The sequence below is a fragment of the Labeo rohita genome, chromosome 23 (genome assembly GCF_022985175.1).
Source record: "Labeo rohita strain BAU-BD-2019 chromosome 23, IGBB_LRoh.1.0, whole genome shotgun sequence".
NCBI lineage: Eukaryota > Metazoa > Chordata > Actinopteri > Cypriniformes > Cyprinidae > Labeo > Labeo rohita.
This window is the reverse complement of record NC_066891.1, coordinates 28,004,729-28,026,366: the sequence shown is the minus strand read 5'-3', so window position 1 is coordinate 28,026,366 and position 21,638 is coordinate 28,004,729. Positions and strand designations below refer to the sequence as shown.

Sequence of the window (21,638 nt, the reverse complement as noted above, 5' to 3'; positions counted from 1 at the left end):
AGCCGTTTCCAGACCATGCTGAGGCCAACAACTGGATAATTGATGTGAACTGATCTAATGCGTCTTGCATGTTCAGTCGATTCCGGGCCAAACCACTGAACAAGCAGGTCTAGTTCTTCACTAGGCTTAAGATCGAGTCCTTTAATAGCGTTGCAAAAGCTGGACTTCCATGCCCAGTAGTTTTCAGGCTTATCATTTAATCTTGAAAGTCCGCCTGTCAGAAGATCACGGCGGGCCAGAAACTTTGCAAGCTCAAACACATCTGAGCGAGCAGTATGGAACTCATTCCGATGAGAGGGTGAGTGGGTGGTAAATGTAATGTTGTGTCTAGCAGGTAATGCATCAGGCAATGCTGAATTAAACTGTGATGTGTTTCCACCTTCTTGTTTGATGGATTCAGCTTGAGTATGCATAGTATGGGAGCTAAGGGGTGTAACAGCATTTGTGATGATTTGAGTTGGTGCCTGTCTCACTGGCAAGTCCTGAAAAGGACTATCCTGCATGGTGGTTTGAGGCTGTAGCAGATTAACTGAGTATGAAGCCAAGGGCTTGTGTTCAGTGGTCTCTGCAAGCATTGATAAATGCCCTTCTTTATGTTTGTGCTGTTCTTCTACATATTTCTCAGTCCTTTGCAGCAAGTCATATGAAGACTCTTGGCCCTCAGATAGCTGTTCTATTCCCCCCGACTCTGCCGCCGCCTTAAACACGGATGCCTCCGCTGCAGCAGCTTCTGCCTCTCTTTCTTCTTGCAGTGCATTCAGAGTAGCCTCCAGACGAGTTTCCTCCACTTTAAGCTGAGCTTGTATTTGAGCTCTCTTTTTGCGCAAATGTGGCTCTAGTCAGTGTAGCTTCTGCCTTTGCGCGGGCCTCAAATGTGGCTACGCTTGCTGCAGACTTGCTTGAGCGTCTTGACGATAGTGAACACACTGATCTGGTTTTTAGAATTTGTTTCTCTGATAAAGACATTCTGTTAGGTAAATGCAGAAATTCTTGAAATTCTATTCATTGACAGCTGCAATCAGTGTTTGTCTTTTTACTATTCTGCCCTCATAAAAGAGTTCCCTTTCTTTAACTAGGCAGGTAGATAACTCCTTCCACAGAGACGTGAACTGAAGCATGGGTTTATTGTAACCACCACTTCAAATACAAATGGAACGGAGTAAAACTGAAATACAACGGAAAACAAGTTTCAAAAAATGTGCGTCAAAGGAATGTTACAGTTCAATTAAGAGATAACTGCATATAGCTTACGCAATAATAATGTATTCATGTAACACTGTTCTGAAATTAATCTCCCTAAACATTAAGTTTATCATGAGTAATGTCACCAATACCAAACATAAGAAAGACATAAGGTACTTACAGACAAAGCTCCTATAAACTATTGCAAGGATAATGAACAGATGAACGGTAGCTGCATTGACTGTGTGGCTATCAGCATCAACGGAGTACAGCAAGATGGCTGCTATTAAGGTTAAAAGTCACTCAATATGACCATGTCAAAACATTAGAGGAACCTAGTGGCTTAAAGGGTAAACTACACTGGAAACGGTATACCTGCCAAAGACCAGATCCTTTTTTATTATGTCCTGATACAGAAAACCATGAAATTCAATAGGGTGTCCTAACTTTTTCACATGACTGTATATGTATAAGTAAGGGATAATGTACAGGCAGCCGGTAGTTATCGCAGAAATAAGCCCCGACAGTGTGATCAGGACCCGACGCGAAGCGGAGGGTCTTGTATCACGCTGAAGGGGCTTATTTCGCGATAACTACAGGCTGCCTGTACATTATCCCGCTTATTACACGGCTACTTGCCACATAAGGAAAAAAACTGGACATGAATATGAATTTGAAACATTTTATTGGCATATTTGTTTTAAATTAACATTTTTATCCTTCCGCGAAACGATATAGTGACTAACATTCAAATGTTAGTAAGACAATTTATAACATCTACATATGAATATATAATAACGGATGTATTTTATTTATTTACAAGTATTAAATTGCACGTTTCCATTAATTGTGAACTGTGACATTGTAAATGTGGTCCCAGCGGGGATGTTGAAGTTGATGTTTTTGGTAGAGTCAGCTAAAGTTTTCTCTATGGACTTTTTGTTGATGGCACCTAAAAAACATAGAAATAATAAAAAAAAAACTTATCATTAAACTATGTTGGTGATTGAATTTTATGATAAATATTATATTTAATACAAACACTTACTGCTTGCCAAGCTGTTGTCAGGATTTGATGAGAGTATACTACTCCATTTCTGTCTGTCAGCGGTGGTCGGAGTCCAGTAAGTCTTAAGACTGCTTTCACATCTATGTCCGGTCACAGTCATAATCTCTCTCGTTTCCAGTCCGGCACGCGAGAGAAGTTGCACAGCCGTGCTTCTTAAACTGTGGTTTGTGTATCTTCGTGAGAGGCCAGCTGCTTCGCTGATTGTGGGCATCATCTTGGCAAGGTAGTTATGTCCCATCGGCTCTTTAGAGTACCAGACTGTTCTTTTGTTCAGTGTTTCCTGGTTTTGTCGTAGTGGATGAAGATAAAATGCGTCTGCGTCTGACGGACAGAGTGCCAGGTATTTTTTGAAAGTAGCAACAGGACACTTAGGGTTGTTGGGTTCAGCGAAGATGCAGCCTCTGTAATTTTCTTTACATGGATCTTTCGGGTCTTTGTGGTTTTTAGTCTCTGCATTGTGGGACAGAGTAATGTATTCGGTGCCATTGTCGTCACATTTCATGGTAAAAGAATCCCTTCTTAAATCTCGGTTCCCTTCTCTGCCTCGTCTTGCTAGATGTAGTTGTACATCAAACCACACTTTCCGAACTAGACCAGTTGCTGTGTCGGGCGACAGCACATCGGAGTTTCGTATTAGATGCATGTCTGCTGGTGAGATCGGTGGATGATGGTGACTAATGTCTTTGCCAGCTTTACGAATGGCTTTAATTGTAGATTTAAAAACTGCATTGCTGGAGTTGAAGGTTGGACTTTTCAGGATATCAAACTTTTTAAAATATCTGGCAATGCCAGTCCTGATGGCCATATAGCTGGCTATTGAATAAATCTGACCCTTCGCACTTTGAACAGATGCATAAAATGATCGTAATACCTTATTAAGATCCTCTGCTTCATACTTGTCGTAGTCTGTCTCCATTTTTTTCTCTTTTAGCCAGTCTTTGAGAAGTTTTATTGCCCATTCTGTATTTTTTTGTGTGTTGGCTTCGTAGCTGTCATGCTCTATTTTGTCAAGTTCAGTCTCAGTAAGCTCTCTGTGTCTTGTCGTTGTTTGTTCTTCGTAGTTCAATTTTCGTTTTTTCGTCTTAATTGGGGAGTCATTTGATTCGTCCGAATCTATCCACTGTTCAAACGTTTTGTTTTTACCGTACATGTTAAAATTAATGTCGAATTTTTCCATTGTTAATTGTGGTTGTCCAGTGTTTCTCACAAGATGGCGCCAAACGGTAATCTTTGTTGGCGCGGAGGGATTTCAAACATACAAGTAGTACCGGCTATGCGTTATTACTTTGGAGCGGTTATTATTTGAAAAGAACGAACCTGCAAATGTCTCAACTGACCAATCAGAATCAAGCATTCCAGAGAGCCGTGTAATAATAGGCAAAAAACAGTATGTGAACAGAAGAGTATGTCTGAATTTGAAAATGTAAGCGAAAAGTACCCAGATGACCTACTCATTCTATAAAGTTTCCCAAAACCCCAAACATGACATTACATGGCTGCTTTGAAACAATCTATATTGTATAAAGTGCTATATAAATAAAGGTGATCTGTAGGAATATGTGCATAAAATACCATCTATGTTTGCTACTGTCCACCATGTTACCTTTACTGGGTAACATAGTTGACAGGTAACTTAGTTGACAATTTTAGTGTTTTGGGCCTATACTCAACATGGAAGCCTAGAACTACTGAGCATATGGTATGTTTAGAAACAAGTTTTAGTTAAATTGTCTTGTTAAAATTTGCAGCAATAGTACTTGTGTAACACTGTTGACAGTCAATTACTCCAGTCTTGACACAGGTTTGCTATTTCATCTATCTGCTTCTAGAGGAAATATCAACATATTGTGCAAATTATGTGAGAATGAGACAAACCATTCCTTTGTGAGGACACAAATTTGTGTTATATCACAAAAACACTTATTATTTTTGAAGTGCACACCCAAATGTCTTGACAACCTAATCTAACTGAAGGCAAAACTGTGAAATGGATTTATATTTGAGGTCATTTTCATGCTTAAATGCAGAGTAGAATGAGCAACTTTACAAAATTGGACAGCTGAATACCAGCGTTGTATGTGATAAGAATATTATTTCTGAACAAAAGAAATGGCTTTTTCAACATATAGCAGTGTGATTGGGAAAAATGTTATTGTGTACTAGAAGCATCGTGGCTTTATATTGATGAAAATATATTAAAAATATACTTCACAGACATGAGATGTACCCACAATTATAGAATGACGCATAAGATAAACAAAGTAATCGCTTATTCAAAAGATGGACCTACTCTGAATATGCAGTTTTGGGCATAGCCTAAGTGTCATGTCAATAGCGTCAAGTTGAATTATTTTCTTTCTTCATTCCTTCCTCACACTGGAAATGCAAGGTCAAGTGGAGTACAGTATTCTGTGCTGTGTGCTTTGTTGTATACTGCACATTTTGGGAAATGTATGTAGTAGGTCAAACATTTGCATGCTATTCAGAGTATATGAACATAGCCAAATTGAGGTTGAGTTTCAGCCCTCCTCCAAAGTCAACACTTCGGTGATGCATGTGCTCAGCAAAAGGTCACATGGGGGCGCTTTTGAGCACTCTTCTGGAACCTGAAATGATAAATGGGACACCCTACAGCAGGGGTGTCCAATCCTGTTCCTAGATATTAGCATACCTGTAGAATTTAGTTCCAGCCTTGCTCCAGGTGTGTTTGATCCGGGTTGGAGGTAAGGTAGTGTCTTGTCCAAATATCCATACTTGCAGTCTTTGCACCTGAATACTTGTCTACTTACGTAACTTATTTACTGCATTTGGCCCAAGCGTTTAAGTGGGTGTGAAGACCACAAGTACAGTTTAGGTCAAAAGTTTACATACACCTTCCAGAATCTGCAAAATATTAATTATTTTACCGAAATAAGAGGGATCCTACAAAATGTTTATTTTTATTTATTTTTTTTGCAATTTAGTACTGACCTGAATGAGATATTTCACATAAAAGACATTTACATATAGTCCACAAGAGAAGATAATGGTTGAATTTATAAAAATGACCCCGTTCAAAAGTTTACGACCACAGCTGATTAAGAGCACATTAAGAGCCAGGGGTTTAAACTTATGAACAGAATGAACATGTGTACATTTTTCTTATTTTGAGGACCTTTCCCGATCTTACCCCTTATCTGAGTCCCTCAGTTGTTGGAAAGGGTTCAAATACACAAAAATGCTGAAAAACCAAAGAATTTGTGGGACCTAAAGGATTTTTCGGATTAACACCGGGCAGTTAAGCTGTTCAGGACAAACAAGGGACTCATGAACAACCATCACTAAACAGAAAAAAAAGCACAGCTTTGGATCATTCAGGTAACAACACAGTATTAAGAATCAAGGGGATGTAAACTTTTAAACGGGGTAATTTTTATAAATTTTAACTATTATTTTCTCTTGTGGAATATATGTAAACATCCTTTATGAAATATATGTGAAATATCTTATTCAAGTCAGTACTAAATAAAAAATAACATGCATCTTGTATATGATCCCTCTTATTTTCGGAAGAATAATTAACAAGTTGCAGATTCTGCAAGGTGTATGTAAACTTTTGACCATTTAATGGGACATGCTTACAACAGTGTTGTTTGCACTTTAGACGTATACATTTATTTTCAGTAGTCCCTATGTATAACAATTTAATTATGGTGTGTCTAACTATGTGATAAAAATGTGTTAAACATCTCTGCAGTCTGGGCCAATAAAATGCACACTTTACGCTTTACTACCAATTTATATGTAATAACTAATTAATATTTAACTTACAGTGGAAAGACTTCTGTGACATCTCACAAGATCTCAGCAAACATCTCATGATTTGTTTCCAGAACATGATGGGATACGCCTATCTATGTATCTATGTATCTATGTATCTATCTATCTATCTATCTATCTATCTATCTATCTATCTATCAGGAGCTGGAAAAAAACAAAAACAAATGTTGTGATTATCTTTTATTTATCTTCTCATTGTCTGTATTCTCTAGTTTATAAATCAGTGTAGTATAAGTTGAGTTGTGTTGCAGCAGTTGCTGGGTGTATTGAGTGACTTGTCAGATTTCCATAAAGAGCAAGTCATGGTACCCCATTTAGCAGGAGATTTTTTTTTAGGAGATTTAGCAGCCCAATTTTTTTGTGTGTGTTTTAAGAACAAGTCTTTATGGTTATAAATAAAGCACTGTGAAGAAGAATAGTGGGCGAAAACCGAAAGTGAATAATAGGAACTGTCAAACACTAAGAAGGATTGTGTCTAAACCACACAGAAGTACTGCTGCAAAGGAAGAGAAAACCTCAATATTCACCTTGAAGACCCTGTTTCCACAAAAAACTGACCACAGAGAACTTGACAAAGCCAACATCTGTGAAAGAGCTGCAGCTGCTAAAACTTTAATCACAGCCACCAATGAACAACCTGAAAAACAGATGGAGTATGGAGATGATTTTCAACATCTGCCCTAGCCAGACAAATCATCTGATTTGAATATTATTAAACCACTGTGGGCTTAAACATCTGGCACGACATTCAAATGGAGACTATTCACAAGATGTATGTATCTATTCTAAGAAGGTTGGAAGCTGTATTAAAGGCGAATAGTGGCAAAGCATTTTAATAAAGAAATACTGCCTATTTCCCAGGTGTTCGCATTACTTTGTCAAACCCTTGCAATGACAGTCTTGGTATTTGTATTTTATTATATGCAATTTAACGAAAATAACTCTTGCATAATTTGTCTGCAATGAAGAACATGCTACCACGTTTGCTACTAGAAATGGTTACCCTAATACACATTTCTATGCGTTTGCATACCAGCGTGTTTTAAGCCAATCAGCTGGAGAGTTCAGTCCCCGCCTCCCGGACTGAGGCCATCTTACACTGAGCTGTGCTGTGGGGCGTCATACATATACACTGTATCAGTTTCAGCGGCTGTGACGCTGCTGGTGTAACAGAGGTAAGTGGCTGCATGTTGACATTATTATGCGATCAAGATACCTATTTGTTAAAGTTCAGCTTATCTGGACGTTTGTCACGGTGCTTTGTGGAGTGTTGCGCGCGTTGGGTTGGAGCTCGTGCCCTCTGGGCTGATCCTAAGCTGTCATAAGCGCAGCTTTAATAAACCTACGCTCTCCGAATGCTATATATTGGGACACACAGAGGTAGAACTTTCAATGACGGTTGTTGTGTATGTATTTTTCTATAGATTAGTGTCAGGCTCAGTTTAGCATCTGCAGGACTGAACAACCCTGCAGTAACTATATCTGACAGCGAACATTACACCCTTTTTTTTTTTTTTAGTTTTTTTCCAAATGGCGTAAAGGGTTTAAGAAATGATATGCAAACGAGTTTTTGGCTCGGACCAATCGATCGCATTGCATACAGTTCACACGTCCTGATCGTGCTTAAAAATTAGCAGAAGTCAACATCTGTTTGTCTTTATGAATGTGAAGGTTGATCAATACACATTTTGCCAACAGTTGTAAATGAAGCAGGCAGAGAAAAAGTGGGCGTTTCTGTCGACTTGGACTGAGCATGGATTATGAGAGAAGGTAGGTCAAGAGTCCATCGTATGAATTTGCATGTATCCACTGGAAAGATTCATGCATACATATTTTGACCTTATTACATAACCTCATGCTGTTAAACTCAAATTGGTAAATGACAAATAGCACATTAACTCTTTTAAATTAAAGCATTTTAAGAAAAAACATGTAGGGAGGTATATATTTAAGCTACTGCAGCTAATCACATTTGTTCACCCTTAGAGTTTTCTTAAATAGTACTTCTATAATAGAAGGATTTACAAATACAGGGAAACACAGGTGCTCCATGTTGTTTTTCAGAGGTCATAAAGCTGTGTATATAATAACTAGAAGTAAACAGTTGTTGATTAAAGTAGTTTAATATAAAATGCAACCACACACTGCTGAAAAGGTTGTTGATGAACCAGCAGAACAAGCAAATTTAAATGAATAGTTCACCCAAAAATGAAAATATGCTGCAAATGCATTCCCCTTCAGACCATTCAAGATGTAGCACAGATTTGGAGGAATATAACATTACATCACTGGCTCACCAATGGATCCACTGCAGTGAATGGGTGCCGTCAGAATGAGAGTCCAAACAGCTGATAAAAACATCACAGTAATCCACAAGTAATCGTCACAACTCCAGTCTATCAATTAACATCTTGTGAAGTAAAAACCTGCATGTTTTTACTAAACAAAAACGATAAGATGTTTTAATTTAATATCTTTAATTCTGGCCGAAATAGAGTCCAAAATCCATAATAACACTTCATCAAGTGAAAAAGTCAATCACATCTTGTCCTCTGACATCAATACATATGACATCAACATACATGTTTTGGACTGTTTTCACTTGTAAATGGTGCTTGATCTGTGCATATTTCTCTCTTGATTCAGATGAGATGTCTTTTTCACTGAAGGGTTTGAACCTGAAAGTGTCATAATGATGGATTTGTTTCTTACAAATGCAGTTTTTCTTTTTTTTTCTTCACAAGATGTTAATTAATGGACTGGAGTGGTATGGATTACTTGTGGATTATTTTGATGTGTTTATCAGCTATTTGGACTCATTCTGACGGCACCCATTTACTGCAGAAGATCCATTGGTGAGCAAGTGATGCAATGCTAAATTTCTCCAAATCTGTTCCCATGAAGAAACAAACTCATCTATATCCTTGATGGCCTAAGAATGAGTACCTTTTGAGTGAACTTGGTGAACTATTCCTTTAACCTACAGATGGCCTATATCTTTCTCTTTTACGCTGTCATAGGGGCGGTCGTGGTGACCGCTTGGGTCGCTATGGGAAAGAGTCTGATGATCACGACTACAGGGACATGGACTATCGTGGCTATGGGCAAGAAAATAGACTGAATAGCAGCTTAACAAATGCAAGGCAGCACGAGCCTGATAGCAGTTTTGAAGCTATGAGAGACTTTGCCTCAGGTAATTTCTCGAATAACCGACCTGGATTCAGGCAAAAGGGAACCCGTGCATCCGAAAACAACCAACTTGGAAAAAGCCTCCTCCAGTGTCCCTCAAATGAGAATATCCACTCAAGATTCCAGCAAGATGATAAAGATTATGAGTTTGAACCAGAGACTGAGGCACACAGGAGAGATATGCAGACATTTAGATCAGGACAGAAGGTGTATCTGGAAGAACAAACCCCAGATGAAGGTGAAGAAAATGAGGACAGCACCTGGGGCAGAGTTAGAGGACGGCACAACTCTCAGGGCGAATACAGTGCGGAGTGGGGAGCTGAGGAAGACAAACATATCAGACATTCTGCACACAAACAAGTGAGTACATTTATCTCTCCAGAACTGTTTTTGTTTTCTGTGAATCATGAGCTTACAATCGTTAAATTTTAATTTCCTTTACTTGCCTTATATTGTTTATTTGTCTTTGAAATTAGGAACTTGAGAAGAGTAATTTATATCTGGGATGATTGTATTCCTGATTTAGGGGTTTCCTGACCAAGCCCAACCAGCTAGGGACAAAGTAAGAGATGGAAGCTTCCACCATGCTCTAGAAATGAGCCAGGAGGAGCCAGAACCCCGTGACCAGGACTACAGGTCTGATACAGAGCATGTCCAAAAGCCCAGCAACATTGTCATGCTGAGAATGCTCCCACCAAATGCAACTGTTAATGAGGTTTGTGTTAGTTTTATTTCTTGTTATGAGTACAGTAACCATTTCAGTAAACATTTGTGGCATACAGTAACAACAGAAAATGAAACAAAAATAGAACTGCACTTACTTTCCAATCGAAATCTGTAACAGTTGTTGTTTGTTTGTACTATAGACTTACATTGTACATAGTATTTTATAAACTTTGAGATAGGTTGACTTTTTTTGTATTATACATAACATAGCATGCTACAAATTTCTGAATTTAAAGGAATAGTTCAGCCAAAAAAAAAAAAAAAAGCTGAAAATATAATCACCTTCAGGTTGTCCAAGATGTAGATGAGTTTGTTTCTTCATTGGAGCAGATTTGTAGAAATGTAGCATTGCATCACTTGCTCACCAGTGGATCCTCTGCAGTGAATGGGTGCCGTCAGAATGAGAGTCCAAATAGCCAATAAAAACACAATAATTCACAAGTAATCCACACCACTCCAGTCCATCAATAAACATCTTGTAAAGTAAAAAGCTGCATTTGTATAAGTATAAAATAATTTTATTTAAATGTTTTAACTTCAAACCATTGCTAAAAGACGTGCCCTCTCCATAATTTTGCTTTCTCTGGTGAAAAAAAGTCGCCTCCGCTGAATAAGGAGAGAAATATTCACAGATCAAACTCTATTTACAAAACAGTTGTGAAAAATTTTGTAAGTGCATTTTGATGTGAAAGGAAAAAAGGGTGGAAGCGTTATTATGGACTTATTATTAGTATTTTGGCCAAAAGTGTTTTTTTTTTTTTTTTGTTATAAACATCCAGCCATTCACTTCACAAGAAATGAATTGATGGACTAGAGTGGTGTGAATTATTGTGATGTTTTTATCAGCTGTTTGGACTCTCATTCTGACGGCACCCATTCACTGCAGAGGATCCATTGGTGAGCAAGTTAGTGCTAAATGTTGCCAAATCTGTTCTCGTGAATAAACAAACTACTATACATTCTGGATAGTCTGAGTAAAGTTTCAGCAATTTTTTCAGCCATTAGCATAACCATTTTGCCCAAATACAAAATTTGAGGTCCTGAAGTTTGGTGTAGTTAAGTGTTGGTGTTTGATCTTTAGATTCGGGCTAGACTGCAGGAGCAGGGGATCCAGCCCAGAGAAGTTCGCCTCATGAGAAACAAGTCTTCAGGTAAGCATGCTCTACCAGGGGGGCTTCTTTGTACCCCAGTCTGACCTCCAAGTCTCTCTTCCACTGCCTTTCATAACAAGCCTTAACTCACTGTTGCGTCTGCTAGTTCAGTGTGTTATTTCAATACAGCCTCTCTCTTCTTTCTCACTTTCCTCCTGGTGTATCTGAGTTGAGTACAGATGCTGTTTAGTACTGGGGCTTAGAAACCTTCAGGTGTATGTTTCTTTAACTCCCTGCACATCTTTTCGTTTAAGCCATCACTGATTATTTCCTCTTCTCTGTTGTGTGTTACTATTTTCTTACCATACCCCTTGTCAGACTATTCTTAACCAGACAACACTCACGATACATCCACTAGCATGGGAATAACAGAAACATGTACACTGGCACACAAGCACAAACACAGCTACTACAAGTACCAAGCTTGTTTCACATGTCCTGCCAGCGTTATCCCCCTCATCTCACTTTGATTGCTCTTGTCCTGAAGTCTGGCGAAGATGTTGCACCTTACATTGTGTAAGTATTTTGCAATAGCTGTGTTGAGAAGACAAGTGTGGCTGACCATGAGCAATTTCTGGCTTTTTTGATGGGTATGAAATGGTTTTGGAATTTTGTGTCCTCAGCTAAAAGGGTGGACAAAATAATGCAAACACCATTTAAAAAGTTTTTAGTTTCTTTCGGGTCATTTTAATTACATTACATAGCTACACCGGTGAGTCAGTGTAGGTTCATAAGTCTTAAGAGTGCAGATGCTTTAAGGATTCAACTTTAGTCCGTGTTCTAATGGATTTACATTTGAAGAAGTCAAAAAATGCTAAAGAATACTTTTAAATATTGTTCCTAATCCACAAAGGCATGGGAGTCATTATGTCTGATGAGTGTAATACATAGTTTATTAGGGCTGTCAAGCAATTAAACATTTCAATCTACATTATATGCCACCATTTAATCACACTTCAATTTGAGCTGAGAAATTACACCCTAAAAGACAATTAGGGGACAAGCACAAAAGGTGCTTAGGTACCTATTATATCTGTTAGTTTTATTCTTCTTCCACTCTGGGAGTCTATTGCAGCCCATAGGACTGCTTGCGGGAAAGTTCTGAAATTTGTTACACTGATAGAGGAGAGGACGGTCGCAATATAGCAAATTTGGAGTCTCAAACTCTCTAGTGCCACCTATAGGCCAAATGTTCTCATGTTTCTGCTAATAACTTTTGAACTGTAAGATCTGAAACAAAATTCTGTTTCCTCTGATTCCTTGGGTCATGCCGAGTCAAATGCATACCAAAATTTGAATTTCTACAGTTCAAGATTTTTCATAGTTTTGAATTTTGTGAAAAATCTACTTTTTCAATATCATCCTAAAAGCTTTATAGTATACCGAACCATTTTTGTAAAGTGTTTTAACGAATTTGACGAAATTCCTGCAAATATGGACATGAGGCTGTATCTTCGCAATGCTTTAGTGGATTCAGACCAAAATTGGTATGTGTTATACCAAGCATGACCTGAGGATACATGAGTAGTTTTGGCACAGCACCGCCTATTGGTCAAAAGATATAAAAATTTGATATGTTTTGTTTATGAATTCTGACCAGTTTAACCAAAAATCGTAAGAGTGATCTCATTAGATTCGGAGCGGCATACCAAATCAAACGATAGCTAATTTCCGGTCAGCCTTTTTGGGTGTCGGCTATTTCGAGTTGTAGTTAAATTTTGTATTAATAAATGTCTCCAACCTTGCTCCCTAGAGAGCTACCATTCTACAGAGTTCACTTGAACCACCTAATCAAGGTGTTCAAGGCTACTGAATTATAGACAGGTGTGTTGAAGAAGGGTTGGAACTTAAGTCTGCAGGAAGGTAGCTCTCCAGGAGCTGGGTTGGAGAACTCTGGTCTTTACTGAGTAATTAAAGAAAGCTTTTTAGCTCTTCATCTTACCTCTGTTGTCCTTGACCCCTTAATTGCTGTTTGCAGCTATAATTGTAAAGTTATTATTATGTTAAATGAGAAAAGATGTGAATAGACATCACAAAATATAGCATTACACCTAAACCTTTAAGGCTCCAGTGTGGCCATAACATTGTTTATAGAAAATGCATTTAAAGTGCAGGCATTTAGATATTCCATATCAAGAAAAAAAAAAAAACAAAAAAAAAAAAAACACAGCACTTATGTGATATTGCTTAAATATAGCATATGATATATATATATATATATATATATATATATATATGACAAAAACTCATACGGGGCACTTTTTGCCCTCATACCTTGAATTTGATTGCATTATTTTTTTTCCCCTAATGAATTACACCAAATTAACATGCTAAGTCAACTACTCTAATAGTTACATAACAAAGAACCAGTGCCTCCTAAGAGGAAAACACTGTTGCCATATCCTGTGGTGAAAATGCCTGCAGCGATACAACTGAGAATGACTTCTTAAACAGCAGGATGAGGTCAAACACCTTCCATGATGTTGCTAATTACCAGATGTGAATGTCATCGTAAAATCTTCTGTGCGGGTTGTTTTGTAAAACGCTTCCCCCTCCCTTGTACCTTGTAAGTAGAGCAAGATTCTCTTCTTGAATGGTACTGTTTCCCACACGTTTCCCAAACGGTTGAGGACTTGTATGACGGCATTCCAAGCACTGAAGCCGTTCGAGGGCAAACAGTGTATAAATCCTGGATGCTGACGTATTATCAGGTGTTTCCTTTATTTTTTCCACCCCATTTATGTCAATGGCATGAAAGTATTTTGATAGTAGATTAAAGTTCAAGGAAAACTGTTGACTTTTAAGGAATGTGGAATAGCTATTGACCACAGTTTAAAGACTAGTCAATTTAATTTGAATTAAAGCGGCTATGGTTTAAATGCAATGTCTTTCTTTATTAATTAGCTGTAGACTACTTGTAATGCCTATACCTAAGAGCTTTTTCTTAATCAAATGTGAGCAGTTTGGCCACAGACCTTTGTTTAAACACAGTCCTTTGGCATTTCAGGCCCACTGGTATCAACCTGTACTGTACTGACGGTTGTAATTTCAGACAAGTTTAAACCTATAATCAAAATGAGAAAGGAGGCATTATAAAATAGACTTGTATGCACATTTTGTGAATCAGGCAGTGTCAAAGAGTTTTAAAAACAAGAATACAAAAAGCTGTGTAAGTGTTAGTATAATGCTGGATAATTATGTTATTTTTTTCTAAGGTAAAGCATCAGACATCTGATAGTTTTGTGTGTACCCATATTTTCTAATAATTGTCTTGTGCAATTAATGTTAAAGTGTAGATAGCAGAGGGACAAAAACATCCATGAGTTATTGGAGTTTAACGGCAGCAGTGTGATGATTGGTTAGAATACAGCTATAGCTCTTTCTACCATCTCTCTGTCTTTTTCTTTCTCCCTCTCTCTCGATATGAAAACACTAACCCCTCACTGCGTTGTTGTTGTTCTGTCATTGTGGCCCGGCGACGGCTGTGTCTCCAGGTCAGAGCAGAGGATTCGCCTTCGTCGAGTTTAATCACTTGCAGGAGGCCAGCCGCTGGATGGAGACCAACCAGGTCACTTCACACTGCACACACACATACACACTACAAGTCCACACGTGTATGGATATAATATACCCTTTACGCCTGGATTCCTTATGATTTCACAGATTTCGCCATCTCTTAAGAATGAGGTCTATCTGTTGTCTGTCTAGCACAGGTATTTGACACATTGGGTATTTTCTGGAAATGCCCAAGTTTAGTATAAATTTAGCAGCCTTCCCATTGAAAGCTCAGTTTGTGTGTGCTATTATCTCCTCCTTTCAGTCAACTGCCGCAGTGTCTCTTGGCAGCCGTGAGATCCTAGTGTGAGACCTGCCCTATATTTTGCGTCTCTCTAGTTGAATCCACATGGCTTTGAAACGTGTTCCAAACGAATTTGGTGTTCCGCTAATGTATCTGCTAATTAAATTATTAAATTGTTACCAGTGAGTCCATAGATTAGCTGACTTGTATACTGAATATCAGTTTAAAGGAGAAGTTCACTTTCAGAACAAAAATTTACAGATAATTTACCATTCTCTTGTCATCCTGATTTTCTTTTTTCAGTCGTAAAGGAAATGAGGAAATGAGGAAAACATTTCAGGATTTTTCTCCAAATAGTGGACTTCTGTGGTGCCTCCGATTTTGAACTTCCAAAATGCAGTTTAAATGCAGCCAAAGAAGAAGGGTCTTATCTAGCGAAATGATTGATTATTTTCTAAAAAAAAGTTACAATTTATATACTTTCTTAACCTCAAATGCTAATCTTGTCTAGCTCTGCGATGCACATACGTAATCTTTGCACCGCCGGTTCAATACAGTTAGGGTATGTCGAAAAACTCCCATCTCATTTTCTCCTCCAACTTCAAAATCATCCTTCATTGCAGCAGAAGTACTGACCCAGTGTTTACAAAGTGAAAGTGCAAAGGTCAAAAAAGCGATGTAGGATGATTTTAAAGTTGGAGGAAAAACTGAGATGGGAGTTTTTCAACATACCCTAACTGTATTCACCCGGATTACACAGAGTATGCATACACATCACAGAGCTAGGCAAGAGGAGCATTTGAGGTTAAAAAGCATATAAGTTGTTATATATATAATTTGTTTTTTGTTTTTTTAGAAAAAAATGATTGTTTCGCTAGATAAGACCCTTCTTTCTCAGCTGATCGTGTGGAGCCCTTTGAAGCTGCATTTAAACTGCATTTTGGAAGTTCGAACTCACAGGCACCATTGAAGTCCACTATATGGAGAAAAATCCTGAAATGTTTTCCTCAAGAAACATAATTTCTTTACGACTGAAGAAAAAAAAGACATGAACACCTTGGATGACTAGAGGGTGAGTAAATTGTCTGTAAATTTTTGTTCTGTAAGTGAACTTCTCTTTTAAATGAAAGCTAGGAAGAAGTTAGTAATAATCTGTGGCAGACATATTTGTTTGTAAATGTATTTATTATTTTTAAGTGTACTTACAGTGTGGTACACTTATTACAGAGTCATTCCCCTCAAAACACATGAAGTAAACCTCCTTTCTGGAGCAGTAAAGAGGAGAAGGAAGAGTTCGTTTGACCATAATTTTGTTTTTGTGCTGATGATGCCTTTGTTTCCCCATACAATTGTGCAGAAAACTCTGAAGAAAGCGAAAGAAAACTTCAACCAGATGTCCTCACAGAAATACTAAGTATTTAACATATAAAACAATGTGAAATGAACATGGATATCTAGTGTTCTTGCTGCTAATGGCCTTGCAGATTTGGGCTAATCCAATGATATGTTCTCCCAAAAAGAAACTTACACAGGTTTGGAAAAACATGAGATGTCATTTTTAGATGAACTATCTCTTTAAGTGAAGTAGCAGCCCAATACCTTGTAAACCCCACTTTCTTTCATGCTGCGCACCATGATTTCTGTTTTTTTTTTTTTTTTTTTTTTTTTTTTTTTTTTGGTCTAGCGGTCAGCCAGTCAGATATGGAATTGGCTATTTCAGCCAGTGCTTGCCACTTTTGCGTGTAGCATGATGAAGACGGTTCGTGAATAGACTATAGGTGGTCTGTAGTCTGAATGGGATTTGAAATGGCAAACTTTGAGTTGTTAGCCAATATACTGAATTCACCAATGCAGAGAAAATATTATTTCTGTATTGGTTGTGATGAGTATGAGGACCTGAAATCTAGGCGTAAATGTTTTATGTACACAAGCACAGGGTCATGCTGTTTGTCTTTACATATAGTATCAGGCCTCTGAAGTGCTCGAAATCAGGTAATGGGATAGTTCTTGGTTTTCTTTATGTATTCAGTTACTTTAAGAATGTTTTCTTAAAGGGATAGTTCACTCCAAAATGCAAATGTGCTGGTAATTTACTCACCCTCAGGCTGTCCAAGATGTAGGTTACTTTTAGCTGAAGAAGTTTTAGCTGAAACGGTGATCCTTTTTGATGAAGTCAATGGCTAATGTCACCTTGAAAGTCAAGAAAACATATACAGGCAATACAAAATGACAATATATTGAGGTGTTATGAAGTGAAACAATCAGTCTTTACATAAAACTGAACATTATTTACAACATTATGAACAATAAATAGTCCTTCAGTTCTTCTGAACTGTTTTTTTTTTTTTTTTTTTTTTTTTTTTTTTAGTGCTTTTAGCTAAAATCTTTACTAGCTAAAAGAACAAAGTCACCTACATCTTAGATGGCCTGAGGGTGAGTAAATAAACAGAATTTTCCCCCCCATTTTAGGTGAACTTTCCCTTTAATTTCCAGGATAAAGTACAGCTCGAATGAGTGAGTTGTTAGTGTTTATTTTTAAGCATTGTGGTCCTGAAAGGTTTATTTTTGGTTCAGGTTCAATAATACATTCAGGTCTTTATTCTACATGTCCTGTCATCGCTGTATATGATTTTGCTTTTGTGAAACTTCTGTCTGGATGTTTTATTTGTGGCGTTATGTGGGTTTCAGGGTGGGCAGGAGTGAACGTGACATGTTTTTGTTCCCCTGAATGGGGGAGGTTGAGGCTTCTGGCCAGAGAGGGTGTCCGCACACACTCTCTCACACACAGGCCGGCGTGTCTTTCTGAGTCCTCTCAAGCTGATGGTGATATCTGTCTTCCTCTCTCTCTTTTATCCAGTCTTCTCCTCCCCTCTTGTGTGAGATGAGGTCTCAAGTGTACCAATTCCACCCTGAAAATGATATTTACCCTCTTTTATTCTTTTGTCCCCTCTCTTCCTCTGTGTCTCACTTTCAGAGAGTGCTCACTATACTGGGACAGCGAGTATCTATGCACTACAGTGATCCAAAGCCTCGTGCTAATGAAGACTGGCTCTGCAATAAGGTAGCTCTCTTAATGTTGTTGTTTTTTTTTCAGTTTAGTTAGTTGTTGAATAAGTGTGCCCTGGGAACGCCGGGTATTAAGACTTGTATGGCTTAAAATGACATAAATTATGTCTCTTACTGAAATATGTAGCAGAAAACCCAAGAAAGCTTTACATTATTTGAACAAAAAAAAAATCCACATCATTTTATACATATTTTGGACTATGGGGGGTACCATTAATGGTTGCACATGGTGAACTACTGGCACTACCTGTTTGCTTTTTTTTTTTTTTGTAAAATGGCTCAGCTTTTTAAATATCTGAAAGTCAGTCAGTCAAGCATTATAATATGAACTTTAGTAATTAGAATTAAAATCTTGGTAACCATTTATGAATGCATATCAGTCATTTTAACTGAACATCGGACTAGTGGTGGTGCTTTTTTGGTCATTCAGTGTTTCTGTAAAAAAATGGCAAAAGACTAACAATAAAACTGATAATGATAATAATAATAATTGTAATAATTATTATTTTTATTATTATTATACAAGTTCTGCTAATAAGAACAATATAAAATGGACTAAGGATTAATGAGCTGCTGGGTTCATGAATAGTAATCAGGTTGTGTGCATTTGCTTGAACTGATTTGCTAAAATCAGAACAGGGACAATAATAAGTGAGCACCATGCAATGAGATTGTCGTTTGTGCGTTAGTTCCGCCTACTACCGGAGAAACCGTCAGTTCTTAAACGCTGAAGAATTCCAAAATATCTCTGTTATTTTGACAGGAAAATACGACAAGGAATATTGTTTACATGTAGCGTGTCAATTTAGCATGGTTTGTAAGACTCTCTCGCTCTCTCTCTCTTTGTGTGTGTTTGAGACAAAGTGACGGCGAGTCATGCACCTTCACACTAGACTTAACGATATGTCAAATACAGGTATGCTGCATGTCTATTCAGATTAATTGAAAAATAACACAGATCGCTTAACAGAGAATGAAACTCTGAAGCGTTCAGTCAGTGTTCGGCGAGTGAAAATATATCTGTGCTAATCTTTTACTTCGCATCCAGCTCGCCCACTGGTGAGTAAAATCTGAGAATTTATTAGTCAGTGGCTAATATTAGACATCATTTACTTGCCCGGAGTAAAGATTTAGTCACATATGCGAGTGATTTACTTACAATGTAGAGCGTTGCTGATGCCTTTGAGGCTTTTAGTAGACCACAGCTACTGAAAGAGCTTACAAACGGCAGAGACAAGAAACGCTAGATGCCATCCTGGCAGGATGTAAACATGCCGACACTTGTCATGACGCCACAGCCACTGAAGGAGTTTCTCAGTGTGGATTTCACTTACTTGTGGGGAAAAATCTATTGTACAGCATTTTGTTCGCTACAACAGGTAGCGGCAGTAGCTCACTGAGTGCAACCATTTCACGTCATCAAAATAATGGCGCCCCAATAGTCCGAACTATGAATAAAATTGTGTGGATTTTTTAAATCATGTAAATCTTTCATGGGTTTTCTGCTACATATGTCAGTAAGAGACATTATTTATGTTATATTAAGCCATACAAGTCTGAATACCCGGGGTTCCCTTTAAAAAGTTAGTTTATGTAAAAATGAAAATTGTTATCTTTTTCTGTTATGTCATTGCAAATCCATTAGACCTTTGTGTGTCTTCAAAACACAAATGAAGGTATTTTTATTGAAACCTGAGAGATTTTTGTCCCTAAACATTCAAAGTTCATAAAGACATAATAAAAGTGATCCATATTTATTGGGCATTTTGAACATCTGTTTTGATTGACAGTGTGGAGTGCAGAACTTTAAACGAAGAGAAAAGTGTTTCAAATGCGGAGTACCAAAATCAGGTGTGATTTATTGTGCAATTATTTGTGACAGCATGGTAAAAACATATAGATATAAATGTAAGTCCTTGTGCATATGGCTGTTTCTTTTCAGAGGCTGAGTTGAAGCTGCCTCTGGTGCCAAAGACTTTACCTCTGGGGCAGTTAAAGGACTCAGCTCAGGGTTTACTGCCCCTTCCTGCCATATACCAGACAGCAGCTCCGATTCTCAACTTAAGTTCTTCATCCCCAGCTGCTGAAGTTGCCAATGACAGTAAGTCATGCACACATTTAAAAGGATTGGTTACCCAAATATGAAAATTTACTTTCCCTCAGGCCATCCATGACCATTTTCTTCAGTATAACAGTAAAGATTTTCTTTCATAATAGTGTGCTACCATCGGTTTGAGAGTCAAAAAAAGCATATCACTGAATTGCAACACAAAATTAATACCTGTGGCTCCTGACGATGTATTGAGGTCTTATGAAGTGAAAAAATGGTTTGTGCAAGAAACTGAACTTTACTTACAGCATTATCACCTGTAATCCAGAGCCTCAGGCAGCAAATGGTCAGGAGTGATGTCTGGTTTGCAAACAAATCATTCTTTTGAACTGATTCAAAATGATTCTTTGAATGACTAGTTAAACCAGTTCTCCAAATCAGACTGAAGTGTCTGAAACCGTTTGCGGCTCGAGCAGCACAGTTACTCAGTTAAAACTTTTTCTGATGTTCCTGACATGCACTATGACTCAAAAAGAGCCAAAATACCAGCATATGTGATCCTGTGAAGCTAGTTTTTGCTGACTCATTCAGTGTTCCAGTTACTCCAGCAGACACTGAACTGAGAAAACTGTTCTAATTCGGACCGAAAATGAATGTACCAGTGATATGCTAGTGTTTGTTTATATCACAGCTTGGGCTAGAGCCGTTGAGCTTGGTAAAGCCACATTTGACATCATATGACAACCACAATCTTATCTACAGTATATTGCTATAATGTATAGCATTTTGTGTAGAATTCAAATGGGTCCAATACGTTTTGTGGTCTGCGCTGATTTGCACTTATGATCCACTCCGTGATGTCTGTGGACTGGAGCAGACTGTGTGTGCACTGTGGTGGTTCACGTGACAGCATGAAACCAGACTTCTTTTGCCCCAAAACATATTTAAACTGTCTGAATCATTCCATATCCCCTATATAGTCCCCAACGTGCCATTCCCTATACAGAAAATACTAATTCTGTGAACAAATGACCAATTTCAGCTGCAGCATCAGTGTCTGTTTTTAGTGTAGAGGGCGGGACGTGTCAAATTCTAGAGAGCATTTGATTGGACAAAGTTTGATGAGAAGCTGAATGTGGCTTCAAATGACCCCAAATGTGGTTGTAACGATCCCAGCCCAGGAAAAAGGGTCTTATTTAGTGAAACGATCAGTTATTTTCATATAAAAATACAATTCAAATACTTTTTAATCTCAAACGCTCATCTTGTGTTGCTCTGCCTGAACTCTGTGTATTCTGGTTCATGACAGTTAGGGTATGTCGAAAAACTCCCATCTCATGTTCTCCCTCAACTTCAAAAATAATTTTAAAACCATCCTACATCACTGCAAAAGTACCGACCCAGTCTTTGCAAAGTGAACATGCAAAGAAGATCAAACACCCTTAACAAAAAAAAGGTAAAACAGTGATATAGGACGATTTTGAAGTTGAGGGAGATCATGAGATGGGAGTTTTTTGATATACCCTAACTGTCTTGAACTGGAAAAAAGGCTGAGGAAGACAAGATGAGCATTTGACATTAAAAAGA

General features: G+C 37.9%; 2 protein-coding genes across 5 annotated transcripts in view; one reads left to right on the top strand and one right to left on the bottom strand.

Annotated features, from left to right (window-relative positions):
- Window positions 1-1,724: 1,724 nt before the first annotated feature.
- On the bottom strand, window positions 1,725-3,611 carry LOC127154996 (uncharacterized). The gene is made up of 2 exons (XM_051096893.1): window positions 2,231-3,611; window positions 1,725-2,134 (listed from the first exon to the last, which is right to left on the bottom strand). The coding sequence occupies exons 1-2, from the start codon at window positions 3,426-3,428 to the stop codon at window positions 1,995-1,997; spliced, it is 1,338 nt and encodes a 445-aa protein (XP_050952850.1). The 5' UTR covers window positions 3,429-3,611; the 3' UTR covers window positions 1,725-1,994.
- Window positions 3,612-7,147: 3,536 nt separating this feature from the next.
- Window positions 7,148-21,638, top strand: part of rbm10 (RNA binding motif protein 10) — a 28,291-nt gene continuing 13,800 nt past the window's right edge. For 2 of the 4 annotated variants that reach the window (XM_051096328.1, XM_051096327.1), the window contains exons 1-9: window positions 7,148-7,245; window positions 7,769-7,840; window positions 9,091-9,619; window positions 9,786-9,974; window positions 11,067-11,136; window positions 14,631-14,704; window positions 17,910-17,996; window positions 19,792-19,852; window positions 19,944-20,102. In XM_051096328.1, the coding sequence (XP_050952285.1) occupies window positions 7,824-7,840; window positions 9,091-9,619; window positions 9,786-9,974; window positions 11,067-11,136; window positions 14,631-14,704; window positions 17,910-17,996; window positions 19,792-19,852; window positions 19,944-20,102 (1,186 nt within the window). In that variant the 5' untranslated portion in view covers window positions 7,148-7,245; window positions 7,769-7,823. Of the gene's footprint in view, window positions 7,246-7,768; window positions 7,841-8,814; window positions 8,926-9,090; window positions 9,620-9,785; window positions 9,975-11,066; window positions 11,137-14,630; window positions 14,705-17,909; window positions 17,997-19,791; window positions 19,853-19,943; window positions 20,103-21,638 lie in introns of those variants that run through there. The other 2 variants (XM_051096326.1, XM_051096324.1) reach the window with 1 other exon arrangement.

Excerpts from the sequence above, each read along its gene's own strand:
- LOC127154996 (XM_051096893.1), bottom strand. The coding sequence starts at position 3,428 with ATGGAAAAATTCGACATTAATTTTAACATGTACGGTAAAAACAAAACG. Across the intron at positions 2,135-2,230 it reads TGACAACAGCTTGGCAAGCA|GTGCCATCAACAAAAAGTCC; the intron begins GTAAGTGTTTGT and ends TATGTTTTTTAG.